Source organism: Diaphorina citri, unplaced genomic scaffold, assembly GCF_000475195.1.
Source record: "Diaphorina citri unplaced genomic scaffold, Diaci psyllid genome assembly version 1.1 scaffold2545, whole genome shotgun sequence".
In the NCBI taxonomy this organism is placed as follows: domain Eukaryota; kingdom Metazoa; phylum Arthropoda; class Insecta; order Hemiptera; family Psyllidae; genus Diaphorina; species Diaphorina citri.
This window is the reverse complement of record NW_007379965.1, coordinates 14143-34501: the sequence shown is the minus strand read 5'-3', so window position 1 is coordinate 34501 and position 20359 is coordinate 14143. Positions and strand designations below refer to the sequence as shown.

Sequence of the window (20359 nt, the reverse complement as noted above, 5' to 3'; positions counted from 1 at the left end):
AGTTCAGGTATCTACTTTTCATATCAGGTAGTTCATATCTATTTAATACCTACCTGTTCCTTTCAGAAAATAATAATATAGAGAGATATTGCTTCCCTACGTCTTTCTTTCTCTCTTCCTCTTTTTTCCTTATCAAGGTACCTATCTCTATTTTGTCCTTCTCTACCTTTCTCTCTCTCTCTCTCACCTTCCTTTTCTTATCTCTCTCACTCTCTTGTATTCAATGTGCTAAAACCCGCATTTCATTTTTCATCACTCCTCAGAATTTTTCGTCTTTTATGATCTTCTTCTTTTCCCGTTATTTCCCTCTCTCTTTCTCTCCTTCTCTTTCTCTCACCCTCTCTCTCTTTCTCTTTCTCTCACTCTCTCTCTCTCTCTGTCTTTCTCTCACCCTCTCTCTCTCTCTTTCCCTTTTCTCGTTCTCCTCTCCTTCTCTCCTTCTTACTATTACTCTTTCTTTCTCTATCCTTCTTTCCCTCCTTCCTGCTCTTCCTCTTTTTCTCTCTCTCTCTCTATCTCTCTCTCTGCTCCTTCTCTCTTTCTCTCTCTCCCTGAACCTCTATCTCTCTTCTCTTTCCCTCCATCTTCCTTATATCTTTCGCCTTTTCTCCATCCTTTTCTCTCCTCTCTTTCTTTCTCTCCTTCCATATTATCTTCTCTTTCAATTCATCTCTCTCTCTCTCTTTCTTTTCCCCCTCCACTTTCCCATCTAATATTTTTCTCATTTCAAAGTATTGGATTTTTGTTCCCTTCATCTCAATATGGGAATCTTTCTTTTCCCCCTCCACTTTTCTATCCAATATTTTTCTCATTTCAAAGTATTGGATTTTTGTTCCCTTCATCTCAATATCGCATACACCTAAGGTACCTACCTAACCTGTCTATCTAGCTATTGTACAGATTTAATAATGTATTGGATGGTAGCGCGACTGCCTTGCAAGTTCTCGGAAGCTCGGAACGGCTGGCTTTCTTGTATCCTGTCTTCCTTATCTCTTCGATTTTGGGACGATAAAAAAAGAAAAGACTAAAAAAAAAATAATAAAAAAATAAAAATAAATAAATAAATAAATAAAAAAAATATAAAATTAAAAAAAAAACATCCGGACAATAGTTAAAATTTATTATTATTCTGATTTATTATTTTCTCAAATTAAAAAAATAAAAATAAAAATAACATAATGAAAATATTTGTGTTAAAATGAAATAAATTAACAAGCATGACAAGAACATAATAATTCCTATAATGGGGGTGGTGTCATTCAAAACGTAAAATTTATGGCTGTTGTTCAAGTTTTAAATGCTTATCATAAACTTCTTAAGATGTTAGGCGCCAGGATAAATTTCTTCCAAGATATAAATAGGTTACGTGATAGATAAATAGAGATTATATAACTTTATATACTTAGTATATAGATATAAAGTAAATAGGCTCCTAATAAAAGTTTATAGACTTGGGAGAGCAAAAGGACGCCATAATTATGACGTCAGAGTTTAATAATCAATTTGACCCCCGATTTTCTTTTTTGTGAACTTTAAGGATAATAATGAACGTCTAACTATCCTTCAAAATTGACCTCTTTTATCATTTTCCTTTTTTTACTTTCCTTAACCTATAATAAGGAAAACAATAATTGGAAAGCGGTCAATTATTATTATTATTTTTTTTTTTTTTTAGGAGTTTTGACAGAGGGAACTGTAACTGCTAGGGTCTTATCGTCCCGAAATCGAAGAGAGAAGGAAGACAGGATAGGAGAAAGCCAGCCGTTCCGCGAACGAACATTATCCCATCAGGATAAAATCCGCCCCGGGCGGTAATCGAACCCGCGGCCTAGCGCTTACAAGGCAGACGCACTATTAACTAAGCTAACTAGGCTGGCTGGTCAATTAATTTATTAATTGACCGCTTCCTGGCTGTTTTCAGCTGTTATTTATTTATCGTATGGACGTTTTATTTTTTCAAAGGATATACATAGAATACAGAACAAAGGAACATTTAACAAAAACAAAAGAAATAATAACACTTCTAGGTATCTACTTATAGAGGTAAACTCTGTAGTTTTCAGCTGTACCTACATAGTACATATTATCTACTGAGTACTGACTAAACGGTTAGAGATATTCAATAGGTTAAGAAGTCGTATGATGTTCACACCATTTTTTAGTCCGTCCTTCCTTTATTATTACAATAGTAATAAAAAGGTATAAGGGACGGACTATTGTATTCGCTTCGGTGTCGTCTGTCCGTCTGTCGGTCGGTCTGTCTGTCCCCATAGAAGGACTTATCCAAACCTGGTCGACCTATATCAAATTAAAGGTCTTTTTACCAGGAACACGAAAATGGTATGGTGCAAATTTTGTCCAGAAAACCATAAAGCCAAAAAACCAAAAAAAAAAAAAACTGGTTTTTGGGGGATTTTTTACATAGATAAATAATATAGGTAGGTATACCTATTATAATTTTAATATTATACTATGGTTGTAAATTATTATCTATTCAGATTAGGAAGAAAATTCTTATGTCAAAGGTCAAACTGGGAACCAATCATAATGTCCTCTGCCAGTCTAGTTATAGCTTGATGACGACCTATGAACTCAAAGCGAGAAAGTTTTAGATAACACTTCAGTCGATCATTTAAGACCGGTTTTAGCGTTACCTATGTTAAGCTAGGCCGAGAAAGGCCAATAAATGGATGGGTGACTTAAACATTAGGTATATTGTGAATAAAGGGAGTACGGGCTCTATTCTTGATTTTAAATCATTACATGAAAGTAAAATCAAATCAAGAATGATAATAAAATGAATATTAAACAAATTAGGTAGTAGGTAGATACAAAGGTATTCTTTAACCACGATCGAATAAACTACGGGCTGAAAAATTCCCGGAGGGACGGGCCCAGCTTGTTTCTTCTTCTTCTTTTTTCGTGTGAAAGGGCAACCCTTAATTTTTCAAGCTTTGGTATTTCGCTGGGATTTCAAAATGTCTCCAAGAGCCTACGCCCTACCAAAAATATCCAACATGTTACAGATGGTGACCCATCCAGATACCAACCACTCACAATGTTGCTTACCTTCAGTGATCTGTAGAGGTAGAGAAATACATTCGACTTGCTAACGCTTACGCCTATGTCGATGTCGCAGTCTTTTTCTCTCTATCTCACCAATGAAATTAGTGGAGATGTCAACGGCAGGAAATTCTATTTCTATGATCGCCTGATATTTATTTGATTATGCAATATGCAACCATACAGGGTTAGAAAGATAGGGGTACCACAACAGAACTGAGGTGGAGAGAAAGCTAGAAGACTAAAGTCCTATCGTCCCGAAAGTGAAAAGAGAAGGAAGGCAGGATAGGAGAAAGCCAGCCGTTCCGAGACCAAACCTTATCTGTTTAGGATAAAATCCGGGGTCAAACCTGCGACCTAGCGCTTACAAGGCAGACGCGCTACCCTCCAAGCTAACTAGGCTGGCTTGTTCAACAGATTAGCCATCAGCTCCAGTAAGTCCTAACTATCTATTTAGCAACCTAATTTCTACTCATTTCTCATTGTGTGTTTCTATATCCATACGTAGGTACATACGCAGGTATTGAGTTAGGTAATTAAAAATGGTAATTAAAAAAAAAAAATGGTAATTAAAAATGTTACTTCATTGTTCTGAAGAACCATTACCTACCCTTGTCAAGTCATGTCTACCCATGTTTTAAACACGACAGTAGCTATTAATGTAACTAATGTAGGTATACACATAAAAGTAGGTACCTACCTAACCTACCTTTACAGCTCCTAGCAAGTCTAACAACTAGGCTGGCTTGTTCAACAGATTAGCCATCAGCTCCTAGCAAGTCTAACAACTAGGCTGGCTTGTACAACAGATTAGCCATCAGCTCCAGTAAGTCCTAAGTCCTAACTATCTATTTAGCAACCTAATTTCTACTCATTTCTCATTGCGTGTTTCTATATCCATACGTAGGTACATACGCAGGTATTGAGTTGGGTAATTAAAAATGTTTCTGTAACGCTACTTCATTGTTCTGAAGAACCATTATCTACCCTTGTCAAGTCATGTCTACCCATATTTTAAACACGACAGTAGGTAATGTAACTAATGTAGGTATACACATAAACGTAGGTACCTATACCTACCTACCTTTTACTATATCATTATATTGTACAAGCACTCACGCGTAATAAAATGTAGGTACCTAGTCCATTGTGTTGAGAACACACATCAGCACATCACATGTCACATTAAGTACCTAGCCTTCCTATGTTCCTGCCGAAATACAAGTAGGTAGGTAGGTAGGTAGGTACCTATAGGTGCTATTGTAGAGTGTGATGTAGGTATAGGGAAGATAATTAGAAGTAATACTGGGTGTCCCAAATAAATAGGTTAAAACAAAATTCATGAATTATGAACTATTTCTGGTAAAGCAGGAGAATTTTAGATATTATTTTATTTTTTACTTTCTATTTCTCCTTCTTTTTCTTTTCTTTTCTAACTGACGTTGTACAATTGTATTCATTGAAATGTTGTATTTTTAATGTTATATTATGTACAGTAAAAATAAATTGAATTGAATTAAATTGAATTGAATTGAACTTTTTCACAACTTCGTGGGAATCACAACATTACTTCATAAGTGCCTCCTTTGCAGTCAATTTTCATATTTCAATCATCTCTTTAGAGTGGTAATGCCGCCACTGGTTGCTACTCGATTAAAGTAGCTACTCAATTGTTCTCACGAGGCTGAGTGTACCCCGAACTCTATGGATAAAAGATTCAAGATCCTGATGGTCTAAGAATTGAACGTCTCATTAAATTGTACCACTCTCTGGAACGGAACATCTATGAAAGTAAAACTCTTCAAGGGACATCCGGTATTTGGAAAGGCTAATGGTGTGGAGTGTGGACAGAATTATCGCTCTACACCAGCCTTTGTTATGGCTGAGTAACAGATAAACAACCTACATCTTACAGTTTCGTTTCGTATGAAATACTCAACCAGCCTTTGTTATGGCTGAGTAACAGATAAACTACCTACATCTTACAGTTTCGTTTCGTATGAAATACTCAACCAGCCTTTGTTATGGCTGCGTAACAGATAAACTTTTACCTAAAATACCTATATGGCTACAGCTTCGTATGAAATACTCACTCAACCAGCCTTCACTTTAACACTAACCCACTTCAACCTTCTACCTACATATAGGTACAACAACAAAATAATACTAACCTACTTGTAGACCTGCTAGAAACATATACCTATACCTGGTAATCAGAAAAAATCGCTAATATTGTTCCTGAGAGTTACAGAACACGGACTTTAGAACCGGAGGTGCTAAGTTCAAATCCGTAGATGTTTGCTTAAAGCTTCTAATCCTTCGTAGATTCGTAGAAGCTTAACCCATTAGGTCTGTCCAGCCCCTACACCTTAGCCTCAGATTGGTCTTTTTGTGTATGGGGTTAAGCTGTTTCCTAACTAAGCTCGAAGATCCGAGCGATCTTCAGAAGCTTTTTAGTTAGGTTTTATCCATGGACATCTTGCTGAGGGTTGGCTAACCCTACAGTAAGTCTCCATATTGTTAGGGAGTTACATTCGAAGATGACATGAGTAACCGTCTCCTCGCACTCCCCGCATAACCTACACACAATTTGATCCTGGTGGAAGCCCATTGTTTGTAGGTATTTCCTTAGTACACAATGCCCGGAGTCCTATCACTGGTTCTGACCCTATGAATGGTCTTGAGGAGCCCATTCTTGCCAGGTGATCGGCTCGGAACTTCTAATCCTTGAAACTCTTATGGTGGAAAACCTTGGGAGACCCCAATGTTTGTAGAAAAAAAAAGTTGGATCGAGGGAACTGTAACAACTCAGATCTTATCGTCCCGAGAACAAGATAGAAGAAAGCCAGCCGATCGGAAAACAAACCTAATTAGGACAAAGTTCCCCCCGAGAGGGATTAGAACTCACGACCTATCGCTTACAAGCGTACTACCCTTTGAGCTTTTAGCTAACTAAGCTGTCTAGGTTGGGTATACTTTGAAAGGGTTAAACTAATCTACTAATGACAATGTAATGGGTAGTTATAACTATGTAGGTCCCCGTTTATTTATTTATTATTATTATTTTTATTTATTAATATTTTTTTTATTATTATTATTATTTTTTATGAAAGCTGAAGATGAAAATCGAATTTTAAGATTTTTAAGCCGTTTTACCCCAAAAAAAATTGCCTAAGCAGGATTAGACCTTTCTTGTATCAAATCAAACCCTTTCTAGCCACTCTCTCTCTCTCTCTCTCTCTCTCTCTCTCTCTCTCTCTCTCTCTCTCTCTCTCTCTCTCTCTCTCTCTTTCTTTTCCCCCTCCACTTTTCTATCCAATATTTTTCTCATTTCAAAGTATTGGATTTTTGTTCCCTTCATCTCAATATCGCATACACCTAAGGTACCTACCTAACCTGTCTATCTAGCTATTGTACAGATTTAATAATGTATTGGATGGTAGCGCGACTGCCTTGCAAGTTCTCGGAAGCTCGGAACGGCTGGCTTTCTTGTATCCTGTCTTCCTTATCTCTTCGATTTTGGGACGATAAAAAAAGAAAAGATTCAGACTTATGTGGCGTATGGTACAGGTGGGCCAATAAATGGTAGGTACGTTTTTTAGGTGGGCGAATAAATGGTACACTTACCCTATGTATGTATTGTGTTACGCCACAATTCACAATGTAATGCCATTCTACTCTATTTAATGATGGTGTCCCCTACCCTTACATTTCCTACATCATACTCGCCAGTTCAGACTTATGTGGCGTATGGTACAGGTGGGCCAATAAATGGTACGTTTTTTAGGTGGGCGAATAAATGGTACACTTACCCTTATGTATGTATTGTGTTACGCCACAATTCACAATGTAATGCCATTCTACTCTATTAAATGATGGTGTCCCCTACCCTTACATTTCCTACATCATACATCAAGATCAAAATAACATGTCTATTGTCCACTACCTATCACCAGTGGTGACTTTATCTACTTCACATACTGCCTTTGTAACAGCATATCATTTCTACATAAATATGTATGTATTATATCTTGGCTCTTCTACTATTGCTACTGATTCGACCCTTTCTTCACCTTCTACTTCTCCTCTTTCTCTTCCTCCTACCCTTAATCCTTCTTCTTTTTCATCATCCTTCTCCTACGACCTTTTCTCAGGTGGGTACAAATATGTATGTATTATATCTTAGCTCTTTTACTATTGCTACTGATTCGACCCTTTCTTCACCTTCTACTTCTCCTCTTTCTCTTCCTACCCATAATCCTTCTTCTTTTTCATCATCCTTCTCCTACGACCGTTTCTCAGGTGGGTACAACAATTTCCTGTCTTCCTTCTCTCTTCGATTTCGGGACGATAAGACCATAGCAGTTACAGTTCCCTCTGTCAAACCCCTTAAAAAAAAAATGCTAAATGAATCCCATCTGATAGCCAGCGCAGCGGTACTGTGCTCTGTGGGGTGATAGCACGTTAAATTCACCAATTTTCAATGGATCACTAAAGTTAAGTAATGTTGCGTGTGTTTGGTATCCGAATGGGTGACCATTTTCTTATCCTGTCCTCCTTCTCTCTTCGATTTCGGGACGATAAGACCATAGCAGTTACAGTTCCCTCTGTCAAACCTCTTAAAAAAAAGAAACCCTTTCTATTCCAGAATGTACCTGTAGCAGCCAGCACCATCTCGGTCATGATGATGTCTCTGGATCGCTATCTCTACCTACAACACAAGAACCGTCGCGATTTCTACATGATCCCCATCATCTGGATATCCACGTTCCTCATACATGTTCCTCAGGCTGTGATGACGTCATCGTTCACCTCTGACGTCACGCAAGATAGCTTCTGCCTTGTGGTAAGTTTCTGCCAAGATAATCCTTTCGGAAACCGAGACGATTTCCCCAACTCATGTCCGCACTTTTAAAGGGAAATACGGGAATACGCAAGATAGCTTCTGCCTTGTGGTAAGTTTCTGCCAAGATAGTCCTTTCGGAAACCGAGACGATTTCCCCAACTCATGTCCGCACTCATAAAGGGAAATACGGGAATAGTTCAACCACTTTGGCTCGTTTGGAACCGCAGTCAAACGTTGTAAAAACTTGTGCGTACTCTTGTTTTTAAGAGGTTTGACAGAGGGAACTGTAACTGCTAAGGTCTTATCGTCCCGAAATCGAAGAGAGAAGGAAGACAGGACAGGAGAAAGCCAGCCGTTCCGAGAACGAACTGTGCGTACTCTTTCAAGCCAAATAGAAATAGAAATGATGGAACCCTTTGACAAACTGTCAGATATAGCTATAAGATAGATAGATAGGGGGGGTTGGGTCGGACGGGAAAGTGTAAAGCAATGGAATGAAACTGTATCTCCGGTTAACCACAGCTATAGTGTGGTTAAATGTGTCAAACGCAGCGTCCACGGTAAAATTATTCATTTATTTTTTAATTAACCATTCTCAGTGGTGTATTGGTTAGCGCGGTGGAAGGGACTTCGGGGGTGGATTTTATCCTAAACGTATAGAGTTACAGCTATAGTGTGGTTAAATGTGTCAAACGCAGCGTCCACGGTAAAATTATTCATTTATTTTTTAATTAACCATTCTCAGTGGTGTAGTGGTTAGCGCGGTGGAAGGGACTTCGGGGGTGAATTTTATCCTAAACGTTCTAGATCTTGAAATAAATCGATTTAAAAAATACGTCGGTAAATCGTGAACTTTGACGTCACGGCATACGATCCTGTATACGATGACGTCACATCAAATGTCCCGAGCAAAGCTCCCTCGCAGGCAGCACATTAATGTGTTTGTGTGCATTTCTTTCTGCTCCTCCGCAAGCGTGCTTGCATACTCTACAGTCTACCAGCTACATACCTATCTAATAAGTAGGGTAAGTGTACCATTTATTCGCCCACCTAAAAAACGTACCATTTATTGGCCCACCTGCCCACATTTATTTTTCTAATTTTTGTTTTTATGACTACAATTTTGGAATACTACTGGTTTGATAGCATTCTTTGAGCCCTTTCTTTTGATAAAATTGGATCTTGAAAAAGTTCGTCGAGTTCAGACTTATGTGGCGTATGGTACAGGTGGGCCAATAAATGGTACGTTTTTTAGGTGGGCGAATAAATGGTACACTTACCCTATAGGGTTCGTTCTTGAAAAGGATGTCTTCTCCTAAACCATCAAATTCCCCTCTCCTTTTTAGAGCGATCTAAGGGGGTCAACTCCTAAATAGGGAAAGGGACTAGGGAATGGTACTAACTCGAACTTCCCCCATAATTCCCACCAGGACTGGACTGACGACATTCTCGAGTCAGGCTACACGTGTGTACACGCTACCCTGGTGTTCATCATTCCATGCCTGACCGTCATCATATGTCATCATGCAGTAGGCCATCAGCTGTATGTGACGTCACTGAAAGCCGCCGCAGCTAGTGGAGAAATACCGCTCCCTATGCCGATCCTACCATCGCGGCCCAAGGAGATGATTGTCATTGCGTCCATACATCCGCCCAAGGTAAGTAGTGGACGGGGTTTGGGCCTTCTACCATAAAGGCCTGTTCCCACTTATCGGTCGGAAGAAAATCGTGCCGTGCGTAAGTGGGAACACTCTCATTTAAATTAGGTACCTACATTGCCTACAGGACATTCGGAAAAAAGTAAAAAGATCGGATGATACTAACGAGAAGTAGGGACGGGCCGAATGAGCCTTAACTTATGCCTGATCATACCACAGAGAGACCCCCCATTTCAGTGTTCTTGGATTTCGACGTTTTCGACGATGTGTCGTCGCTTTAGACACACCCAGTGTCGAGAATATTGTACAGGGTGGTCGGATTTTTTTTTTTGAATATTCAAACCATAGATCCAGGAGGTCAATACAAGACTTTTTTACTCTATGAACATATGCCGTAAAATGCATCCTATTCGAGATATGGAGCAAAAAGGGCAAACGTTCTACTTTCTCTATTTTTCTTACTAATGATACCACCTTTCATTTAGGAGCCTTAACTTATGCCCGATCCAGAGTTCGCCAGCCTAGTTAGCGTGGAAGGTAGTGCGTCTGTCTTGTAAACGCTATGTATGGGGTACAATAGTCCTACATACTGGACTTCGCACCTTAGGAATTTCGTCAGAAAAGACCCCCATTTCAGTGTAATGTAAACGCTAGGTCCTAGGTCGTGGGATCGATTCCAGCCCTGGGGTGGATTTTATCCTAAACGTATAAGGTTCGTTCTCGGAACGGCTGGCTTTCTCCTATCCTGTCTCGCTTCTCTCTTCTCTTTCTACTGGTGTGTGCGAATCAAATGGGCGACGTCAAAGAAAACCCTTGACAGTGTGTTGATGTGTGTTAACTCTCAGTTGTAGTGGTAAGATTAAGACCGGCTATTAAAGTGTTAAACTAAATGGTGCAAGAACATGGGTTTGTATTGTGTTTAGATAATGGAATTTTTAGCTAAATCCCCTTTAGGGGGATGGCGGATGAGCTATTTATTTTTAAATTTTATAAACCCGATGCTATTTTGAATCCGTATAGCTATAGTATAGTTCTATACAAAATGTATTTTCCATTATTTTTTACTACGGTTTTAAAATAATGACAACGGTTTCAAATAGACTTCAATTAAACATTTTGCTAACTTTTCAAAAGGTCCTATTTAGAGAATATGGGGAAAAACTTTGATGATGCAGTAGGTATATTAGGTTAAGGTTCACTAGGTTCATCTATTCGTATATAGCCAAACATTACCTATATAGAACATACACCAAAATTCACAAATTTCCACCAAAATACACAAAACGCCAAAATGACCAAATTACAAAAGTCTGCGTCACCGAAAATACGTTCCTCATAAATTCCAGTTTACCGCGATCTCGTCACAATCTCAATCGCTGAACAAGGAATAGAATAGAATGGGAATACCTACAATAGAGTAGAATAGAATGGAATATTACTACAATAGAATAGGAGTATAATAGAGTAGAAACATATAATAGAGCTCCTTAGTCTTGAGGGAATCGAAAGCCAGGATGGCTCGGGATCATAATGAAAATTTACGACTTTGAAATGGAGGAAAGCGCGTTGTATAGAAATTATCAGATTTCTATCCACGTTCTACAGGGCGATACCCAAATCGTGTGACAAACTTCAGGGGTGATTGTATACAGGGTGAGTGGAACTGAGAGCAAAAAGCTCTATGCCGCTATATGCTCTCTGCTCCACCCTATTTTGCTACTAAGGGTTCCCGATAAATATTGGAATCCAAACTGCCTTTTATTATGGACATTAGAGCCCGTGATCCCGCTTTCAATTCCCGGCGGTGACGAAGTTTTTCTTCGTCTTTGTTCTTGGATTTCGACGTTTTCGACGATGTGTCGTCGCTTTAGACACACCCAGTGTCGAGAATATTATACAGGGTGGTCGGAATTTTTTTTTTTTTTTAGAATATTCAAACCATAGATCCAGGAGGTCAATACAAGACTTTTTTACTCTATGAACATAATGCCCTAAAATGCTTCCTATTCGAGATATCGAGCAAAAAGGGCAAACGTTCTACTTTCTCTATTTTTCTTACTAATGACACTTACTCACCTTTCATTTAGAAGGTTAGAATGACAATAAAATAGTCGGAGGCCGTACATCTAATCATAAAACCGAGATATTGGAACAAATTCTCTTGTAGGAAGACAGTTGGTCTTCTAATCAAAGCCTGTTTAGCGGCCCTGCACAGCTCTGGTGTAGTGAATTTCGAGCATTCTGGCTTGAATAAAATTAAATCACAGGCCCGAAGCTCCACAGGCACGGATTTATAATAACAGCTTGTCATCGAGATGCATTAAAACTGAAAACTGAAAAAATCGGGTTTTTTTTTTTTTTTTTTTTTTTAATTTCCACCATAATATTTAAAGTTAGGTATAATGAAAGAACAGAATTACTTAACTTATTCAGACCGCGGTCTGTCAGACATCATCAGACGGTCTGAGTGTGACTGACAGGTATTAGTGTGAGCAAAGTCTTCTTGGGCATCCTGTATAGTGTGAGAAATAAAAAAAATCTGTCTTTTTCTCTGTCTACAGAATAATATTACAAAAAAAAAGTTAATTTAGTTTTTGGGAATTAGATAAAAGGAGGGGGAAAGAGAAGTGGAGGGGGGGGGTAAGAAAGAGGAGGAGAGGAGATAGGGAGGAAGAGGAGGAGGGGGAGTTAGATAAAAGGAGGGGGAAAGAGAAGATTGGGGTGAGAAAAAGAGGAAAAGAGAGGGGGTGGGAGAAGGGGACAAGAGAGTGATAGAAGAAGGAAGAGAAGAGGAGAGATAAGGAGGGAGAGGGAGAGAGGAGAGGGATAAGGAGGAAGAAGAGGAGGGGATATTAGATAAAAGGAGGGGGAGGGTGAAGAGGAAGTGGGAAGGGGTGAAAAAGGGGGAAAGAGAGAAGGAGAGGAGGGAGGGGGAGAGAAGAGGAGAGCTAAGGAGGGAGAGAGAAGAGAGGGTACGGGGGAGAAGGGACTAGAAAAAGATAGGAGAAGAAAGAAGTGAGGAGAGATAAGGAGGGAGAGAGAGAGTGTAAAGAGAAGAGAAGAGGGAGTGGGAAAAGGAGGAGTGGTGTGAAAAGTAAAAAAAAAAACATTAAGAATCTGGGGTGCGTGTGTGACCTGAAACTGTGGAAAAAAAAATAAAAAATAAAAATAGTGTAAGTTTGAGATAGTAAAAACTTACCCACTTCAGTGGTGTAACTTTATACAGGGTGGTCGGAATATCTCGAATAGGAAGCATTTTAGGGCATATGTTCATTGAGTAAAAAAGTCTTGTATTGACCTCCTGGATCTATGGTTTGAATATTCTAAAAAAAAATTCCGACCACCCTGTATTCTCCTCTATCTATCATTATGTTTTTTATTCTCATTGTGTCTCCATTCAATGCTCCATTGTCACCAGGGGGTTCCCAATTTCTCCCTTCTTTCTTCTTCCTTTTTGTCTTCCTTGAATATTTTAAAAAAAAAAAAAAAAAAAAAAAAAAAAATCCGACCATCCTATATAAAAATTAGTAGCACGTACATCCCTACAGGGGATTTAGCTAAAAACTCACCTCCGTCAGGGGCGCAAGCTTAGATATAGGCCGGGCGGCGCACGGCGGCATGCGTCGGCGGAGCTTCGAACTTTTAACGTTCGTGCGCCTGACTTTAGAACTCTTCTAATAATATTGTGATAGGACGCATTCATTATTTCCATTTGTTGTCAAAGTTGAATTTTGAGTGTAGGCAGATAGAGGAATAATTGGCGTGTAAACTACTCACCTGAGAACAAAAATAATGACGAAAAAAATAAACTTACTATAATATTACTTATAGGTAGGCTTGCCAGTCGTCCCGAAATCGAAGAGAGAAGGAAGACAGGATAGGGGAAAGCCAGCCGTTCCGAGAACGAACATTATCCCATCAGGATAAAATCCCCCCCCGGGCGGGAATCGAACCCGCGGCCTAGCGCTTACAAGGCAGACGCACTACCAACTAAGCTAACTAGGCTGGCTGTCCGCACTTTTAAAGGGAAATACGGAAATTAGTTCAACCACTTTGGCTCGTTTGGAACCGCAGTCAAACGTTGTAAAAACTTGTGCGTACTCTTTCAAGCCAAACAGAAATAGAAATGATGGAACCCTTTGACAAACTGTCAGATATAAGATAGATAGATACAGGGGGTTGGGTCGGACAATGACGACGACGACAACGAGAACAAAGACGACAACAAATCCATCAAGAAGAAAATCCAGGCAGATCTCAAATATCTGAACAGACAAACGGAGAAGTTCAAACAGCGCCGGAAGAAGAAGAAAAAACCGGACGCAAACGCCAAGAAAATTTCCCCAAACAAGAAGCGTCTGGCGAATATGTTGTTCATATTGGGTGTTGTGTTTGGCGTCTGCTGGTTACCGTATGTCCTGGGCAAGTTGTACGTCCAGGTATCATTCCACACCGGTATGCCAAGGTCAAGTTTCCATGAGCACCTGGTTAGTTTGTTCTGGCTCCTGGGTCTGGCGCACTCTGCCGTCAATCCAGTCATCTATTGTCTCCTGAACCGCCGCTCCCTCCACATCAACAAGACCAACCGGTATCGACCCAACCTATTCACGAGACACAAACCCGCCTCTAATAAACACTTCAGACCGCCAAGTTCCACCAATGAGGCGGCACTGGGGATATTCCATCCGAAATATACCAAGATGCCGCCCAAGAATGGAAACAACAATGTGGTGCAACGAAGAGAGTCGGGACTAGGGAATGGTACTAACTCGAACTTCCCCCATAATTCCCACCAGGACTGGACTGACGACATTCTCGAGTCAGGCTACACGTGTGTACACGCTACCCTGGTGTTCATCATTCCATGCCTGACCGTCATCATATGTCATCATGCAGTAGGCCATCAGCTGTATGTGACGTCATTGAAAGCCGCCGCAGCTAGTGGAGAAATACCGCTCCCTATGCCGATCCTACCGTCGCGGCCCAAGGAGATGATTGTCATTGCGTCCATACATCCGCCCAAGGTAAGTGCTGGACGGGGCGTGGGCCTTCTACCATAAAGGCCCGTTCCCACTTATCGGTCGGAAGAAAATCGTGTCGTGCGTAAGTAAGAACACTCTCATTTAAATTAGGTACCTACCTTGCCTACAGGACATTCGGAAAAAAGTAACAAGATCGGACGATACTAACGAGAAGTAGGGACAGGCCGAATGAGCCTTAACTTATGTAAATGTAAACTCCCTCGGGATAGGAAATTGTGGTCATGTTCAAAGTCTGGAAACATTTCTAACAATAATAATTATTCTTCTCTTTTTTCCGCTTGTATTTTTTTTTTTTTTATTTTTTATCGGTCATAGGTAGGTACTATTATACATATATATTCTACCTAGCTACCTAGGTATTGTAAAGGTTTTCCAACGACGAGTAAAAAAGAAGAAGAAAAAAAATCTGGTGTGAACATCACACGACTTTTCTTATCCTATTGAATGATGCTTATTTGAGTGTTCTTTTACCCTAACTTTTACAATGCCTCTAACCGCTAACCGTTTAGTCGATATAGCTGAAAAAGCGGTCGAAACCCGCCAAAAAGCGGCCGAAATTCCGCCAAGCGTTTAAGCGGGAGAGAAATTTATAAATTTCTTGACCCCGCCGGGAATCGAACCCGGGTCTCCCGCGTGCAAGGCGAGTGCAGTGACCACTACGCCATGGGAGCTGACTGAGCCTTATGCCTGATCATACCACAAAGATTTCTCAGTTAATCCAGAGTTCGCCAGCCTAGTTAGCGTGGAAGGTAGTGCGTCTGCCTTGTAAACGCTATGGGGTACAATAGTCCTACATACTGGACTTCGCACGTTAGGAATTTCGTCAGAAAAGACCCCCATTTCAGTGTAATACTTACTTTGACAGAGAAGAGAGACAGTGTAATGTAAACGCTAGGTCCTAGGTCGCGGGATCGACTCCAGTCCTGGGGTGGATTTTATCCTAAACGTATAAGGTTCGTTCTCGGAAAGGCTGGCTTTCTCCTATCCTGTCTTCCTTCGCTTACTATTGGTGTGTGCGAATCAAATGGGCGACGTCAAAGAAAACCCTTGACAGTGTGTTGATGTGTGTTAACTCTCAGTTGTAGTGGTAAGATTAAGACCGGCTATTAAAAAGTGTTAAACTAAATGGTGCAAGAACATGGGTTTGTATTGTGTTTAGATAATGGAATATTTAGCTAAATCCTCTTTAGGGGGATGGCGGATGAGCTGTTTATTTTTAACTTTTATAAACCCGATGCTATTTTAAATCCGCGTATAGCTATACATAGTTCTATACAAAATGTATTTTCCATTATTTTTTACTACGGGTTTAAAATAATGACAACAATTTTCTAAAAATAGACTTCAATTAAACGTTTTGCTAACTTTTCAAAAGGTCCTATTTAGCCAGCCTAGTTAGCTTAGTTGGTAGTGCGTCTGCCTTGTAAGCGCTAGGCCGCGGGCCGCGGGTTCGATTCCCGCCCCGGGGCGAATTTTATCCTGATGGGATAAAGTTCGTTCTCGGAACGGCTGGCTTTCTCCTATCCTGTCTTCCTTCTCTCTTCGATATCGGGACGATAAGACCATAGCTGTTACAGTTCCCTCTGTCAAACCTCTTTTAAAAAAAGTCCTATTTAGAGAATGTGGGGAAAACTTTGATGATGCAGTAGGTATATTAGCTTAAGGTTCACTAGGTTCATATATTCGTATAGCGTGAACAGAATGGTTCCTTCTTCTTACCTTAGAACAGAACGGTTCCTTCTTCTTACCTTAGAACAGAACGGTTCCTTCTTCTTACCTTAGTACAGAACGGTTCCTTCTTCTTACCTTAGAACAGAACGGTTCCTTCTTCTTACCTTAGAACAGAACGGTTCCTTCTTCTTACCTTAGAACAGAACGGTTCCTTCTTCTTACCTTAGAACAGAAGGTTCGTTCTTCTTACCTTAGTACTTTACTTACGAACTTTATTCTAAACAGATAAGTTTCGTTCTCGAAACGGCTAGTCTTATCCTGTCCTTACTCCTTATTGTATCTTCGATTTTGGAACTGTATGAACTCCTTACAGTTCATTCTATCAAACCTCTTGAAGCTCTTACTCAGCCTAGTTACCTTGTACGGTAGCTTGTCTGTCTTGTAAGCGCTAGGTCGCGAGTGCGATTTCCGCCCAGAGCGAACTTTCTCCTAACAAATAGATACGGTTTGTTCTCAGAACGGCTGCCTTTCTCCTATCCTGTCCTTCTTGTCTCTTCAATTTGGGAACGATAAGACCTCCAGTGTTACAGTTCCCTCCATCAAACCTCTTGGGAAAAAAGGAAATGTAACTTTTGCCATCAGAAATAATTTGACATGATCTACCTATATGAGTATGATGTATTTGTGTTATAATAAAATGAACTATGTACATGAACTGAGAAGCAGGTATGATGACTTGGTTTGCCATCAGAAGCAGGTATGTGGATAAATTGTGCTAATTCTAATCTAATTTTCTTCAGCTTCAATTATAGAAAGAGCTATTATTATTGTTCAATTGAGAGTTCTATACGCGTATGTGTAATTAGATTTCTGTGTTGTGCTCGAAGTTTTATTAGTTCTCTCTTGAGTCTTGTTGCCTTGTTTAGCATACAAAATTATAACTTCATTTCCACATCATCAATTAGAGAACTCTGAATATGACGCAGTGCACAGAGAAGATAAAGGTGGAGAGTCATAGATATAAAGTTTGACACTGAAGACGAGAGGGTTAAGGCCGGTTCCCACCTGTCGTTCGGAAAAAAAATCGTGTCGTGTGTAAATATGCATAGTGGGAACACTCTGATTTAAATTACATTTCCTACAGGACATTCGGAAAAAAATCGGATGACATTTACGACAAGCGAGAACGGGCCTTTCGGTATCATCCGAGATTCGATTCCCGCCCGGGGCGGATTTTATCCCGAGGGGATAATCTCTACCTTGTAAGCGCTAGGCCGCGGGTTCGATTCCCGCCCGGGGCGGATTTTATCCTGATGGGATAATGTTCGTTCTCGATGGAAGCGCTAGGCCGCGGGTTCGATTCCCGCCCGGGGCGGATTTTATCCTGATGGGATAATGTTCGTTCTCGGAACACCTAGGCCGCGGGTTCGATTCCCGCCCGGGGCGGATTTTATCCTGATGGGATAATGTTCGTTCTCGGAACGGGTTATAAGCGCTAGGCCGCGGGTTCGATTCCCGCCCGGGGCGGATTTTATCCTGTAAGCGCTAGGCCGCGAGTTCGATTCCCGCCCGGGGCGGATTTTATCCTCATGGGATAATGTTCGTTCTCGGAACGGCTCGCGCTAGACGCGGGTTCGATTCCCGCCCGGGGCGGATTTTATCCTGATGGGATAATGTTCGTTCTCGGAACGGCTGGCTTTCTCCTATCCTGTCTTTCTTCTCTCTTCGATTTCGGGACGATAAGACCATAGCAGTTACAGTTCCCTCTGTCAAAGCTCTTAAAAAAAAAAAAAAAAATGCAATGGATGGAGCATCGAGATTCGAGCATGATTTCAAGCTCAGAAAATGTGGGATTTCCTTTGATCAAGCTTGCCGGGAGACCGCAGGCGCCGCCGCCGCCCGGCTGAAACGGAGTTCCAAGGTTTTCCGGCATTTTCATGTCAACTTTTCTTGCACTTAACTTCAGTTTTAAGCAAATCTCATTTCATATTCTTGGTGATTACTTATTTGATGAATAACATGACGGACTTATACGTACGTACCTATGCAATGTAAAGTTTTTAAAGATTTTTCTGTTGTAGTAGGTACCTACCTATGTACGTCATAATATCATAAGTTTTGCGAAATGCGAAGTATTTCCTGGAACGAGGTCACAATGTTAGGTACTTGTACTTCTATTTCATGTACCTGTACCTAGGCATGACATAACCTATGTACGTCATAATATCATAAGTTTTGCGAAATGCGAAGTATTTCCTGGAACGAGGTCACAATGTTAGGTACTTGTACTTCTATTTTATGTACCTGTACCTAGGTATGACATAATGATATCCATCAAACTTATCCAATGTTCCAATGCAAATACACATAAAAATGTCAAATCCCCCTCTCTTCCTCTTTCTTCTACTTGTCCCTTTTCATTTCTTTATCTTTCTCCATACTTCTCTTGTCTCTTTCTTTTTCCATCTCGCTTAAATTCCATTTCTCTCTCTCTCTCTCACACACACACACACTCTCCAAGCATTTCATATACGGAGGTATAGGTATTTCATGTAATAAAAATAATAATGCATGATACATTGTTCATTGTTATACCTAATCTCTAATCTCTCTATTTCATGTAACAATCCCCGATCCCTATTTCACATAACAATGATTCCTTATCTTCGAGCCCTTGAAATAATGTCTCTCATTAACTGTCTTCATACATTGTTTCAAATAAATATCTCTTGAACAACTGTCTCTCAATAACTTTAGTAAGACGAGAGGGTTATTATTATTTTTTTTTTGTGGATTTTACGTTTTTTTTTCCTCTTTTCCTCTGATGATCTGCCTGAGGTTACGTTTCATTATTGAATATCGTGTGCATTGTGTAAGAGCAGTGGTGTAGTCTGAATACTCGTATACACACAAAGTCAACTCCGAGGCTTACGTGTTGGGGCAAAAAGCCGTAAAAGGTGTAATCTGAATGTAATACTTGTCATTTATTTGTAATGTAGGACAGTCGAAACAAAGTGTTAAAACCTAGGTATTGTACATTTATAATCTTTGCTGATTCTACCAACCTCAGAGGTGAAAGTGGTTAGCACGGTGAACTCTGGATCTAGAGGTTGGTGGGTTGAGTCAAAGTCAAGTCATGAAATTTAGCGTAGTGTATTACGCGGGGAACGACATTTGTGACAAGCCTTTATACTTAACACAGTTGAAATTCCATTTGTATTAAATATTCCCTTTATAATAAATTTCTGTTCCAGCTGATCCACATTCGTCCGCCAGTCAAGACCACAATCGAACTGTTGGAAGATTTCCGCCAGTTCTCTTTCCGTTCAAAACAGTCCTCGCTTCTAGTTGTTGTTGTTGTTGTTGTTGTTGTTGTTGCTGTTGTAGTTTTTTTTTTTTTTACATTGTATATGCTCATAAACTCGCTAGCAAAAACTTTTTTTTATTATACGAAGTTCTTATTTGTTTTCTTCTTCTTCTTCTGCCAATTCCTCTTCCTCTTCTTCTTCTTTCTTTTTTAGGTACTAGTTAAACTTTTTAACTTCCAACTTTTTTTTCGCGTCCTCATTTCTGTCTCCACTGTGTTTCAAAATGTCTTCAAAGTTCGCGACTCTTTTGATTTCCTAGGGGGGTTCTGATCCTTGAAATGAAACTTGGTTCAAACATTTTAACACTGATAAGAGAGGAGTTGGATAGGTTCTAGGTATGTTTTTTGCTTGTCTTGAGATTAAATGTACCTAATAATTATGTTTTTCAGTTATAATATAATTTTGTACCTGTGAACTTTATAGTTTATAGACATCGTTCTGAAAAATTACTGAAATCCCAGTAGCTCTCTGTGAATCTGGATGGATCAATTAAGTCCGATCCAAGTTAAGAAAGACACCTATAATTACCTACGTATTGTAAAATGTTCAATTTTGCTAGCAAAATTGAAAAAAAGGATGACCTTTTGTCAAAACTTTCATCAATGAATCTCTAGCTAAAATTAGGTGTACCGTGTACCCTGTACCTAGTAGGTACCTATATTTTTGGCTACCTGTAGCGAAAAATGCATAAGAAGGTAAGGTACAGGTACT

At 39.9% G+C, this 20359-nt stretch overlaps 1 protein-coding gene across 1 annotated transcript; it reads left to right on the top strand.

Annotated features, from left to right (window-relative positions):
* Positions 1 to 7711: 7711 nt before the first annotated feature.
* LOC103519127 (alpha-2 adrenergic receptor) lies at positions 7712 to 20112 on the top strand (the record flags this gene model as incomplete). Its single annotated transcript, XM_026830727.1, is given in 8 exon segments — positions 7712 to 7909; positions 9340 to 9571; positions 10419 to 10444; positions 12001 to 12010; positions 12584 to 12611; positions 13733 to 14591; positions 19535 to 19589; positions 20072 to 20112. Coding segments are annotated over 8 exon segments (1449 nt in total), but the record flags the coding sequence as incomplete, so codon positions are not given.
* Between the last annotated feature and the right edge of the window lie 247 nt (positions 20113 to 20359).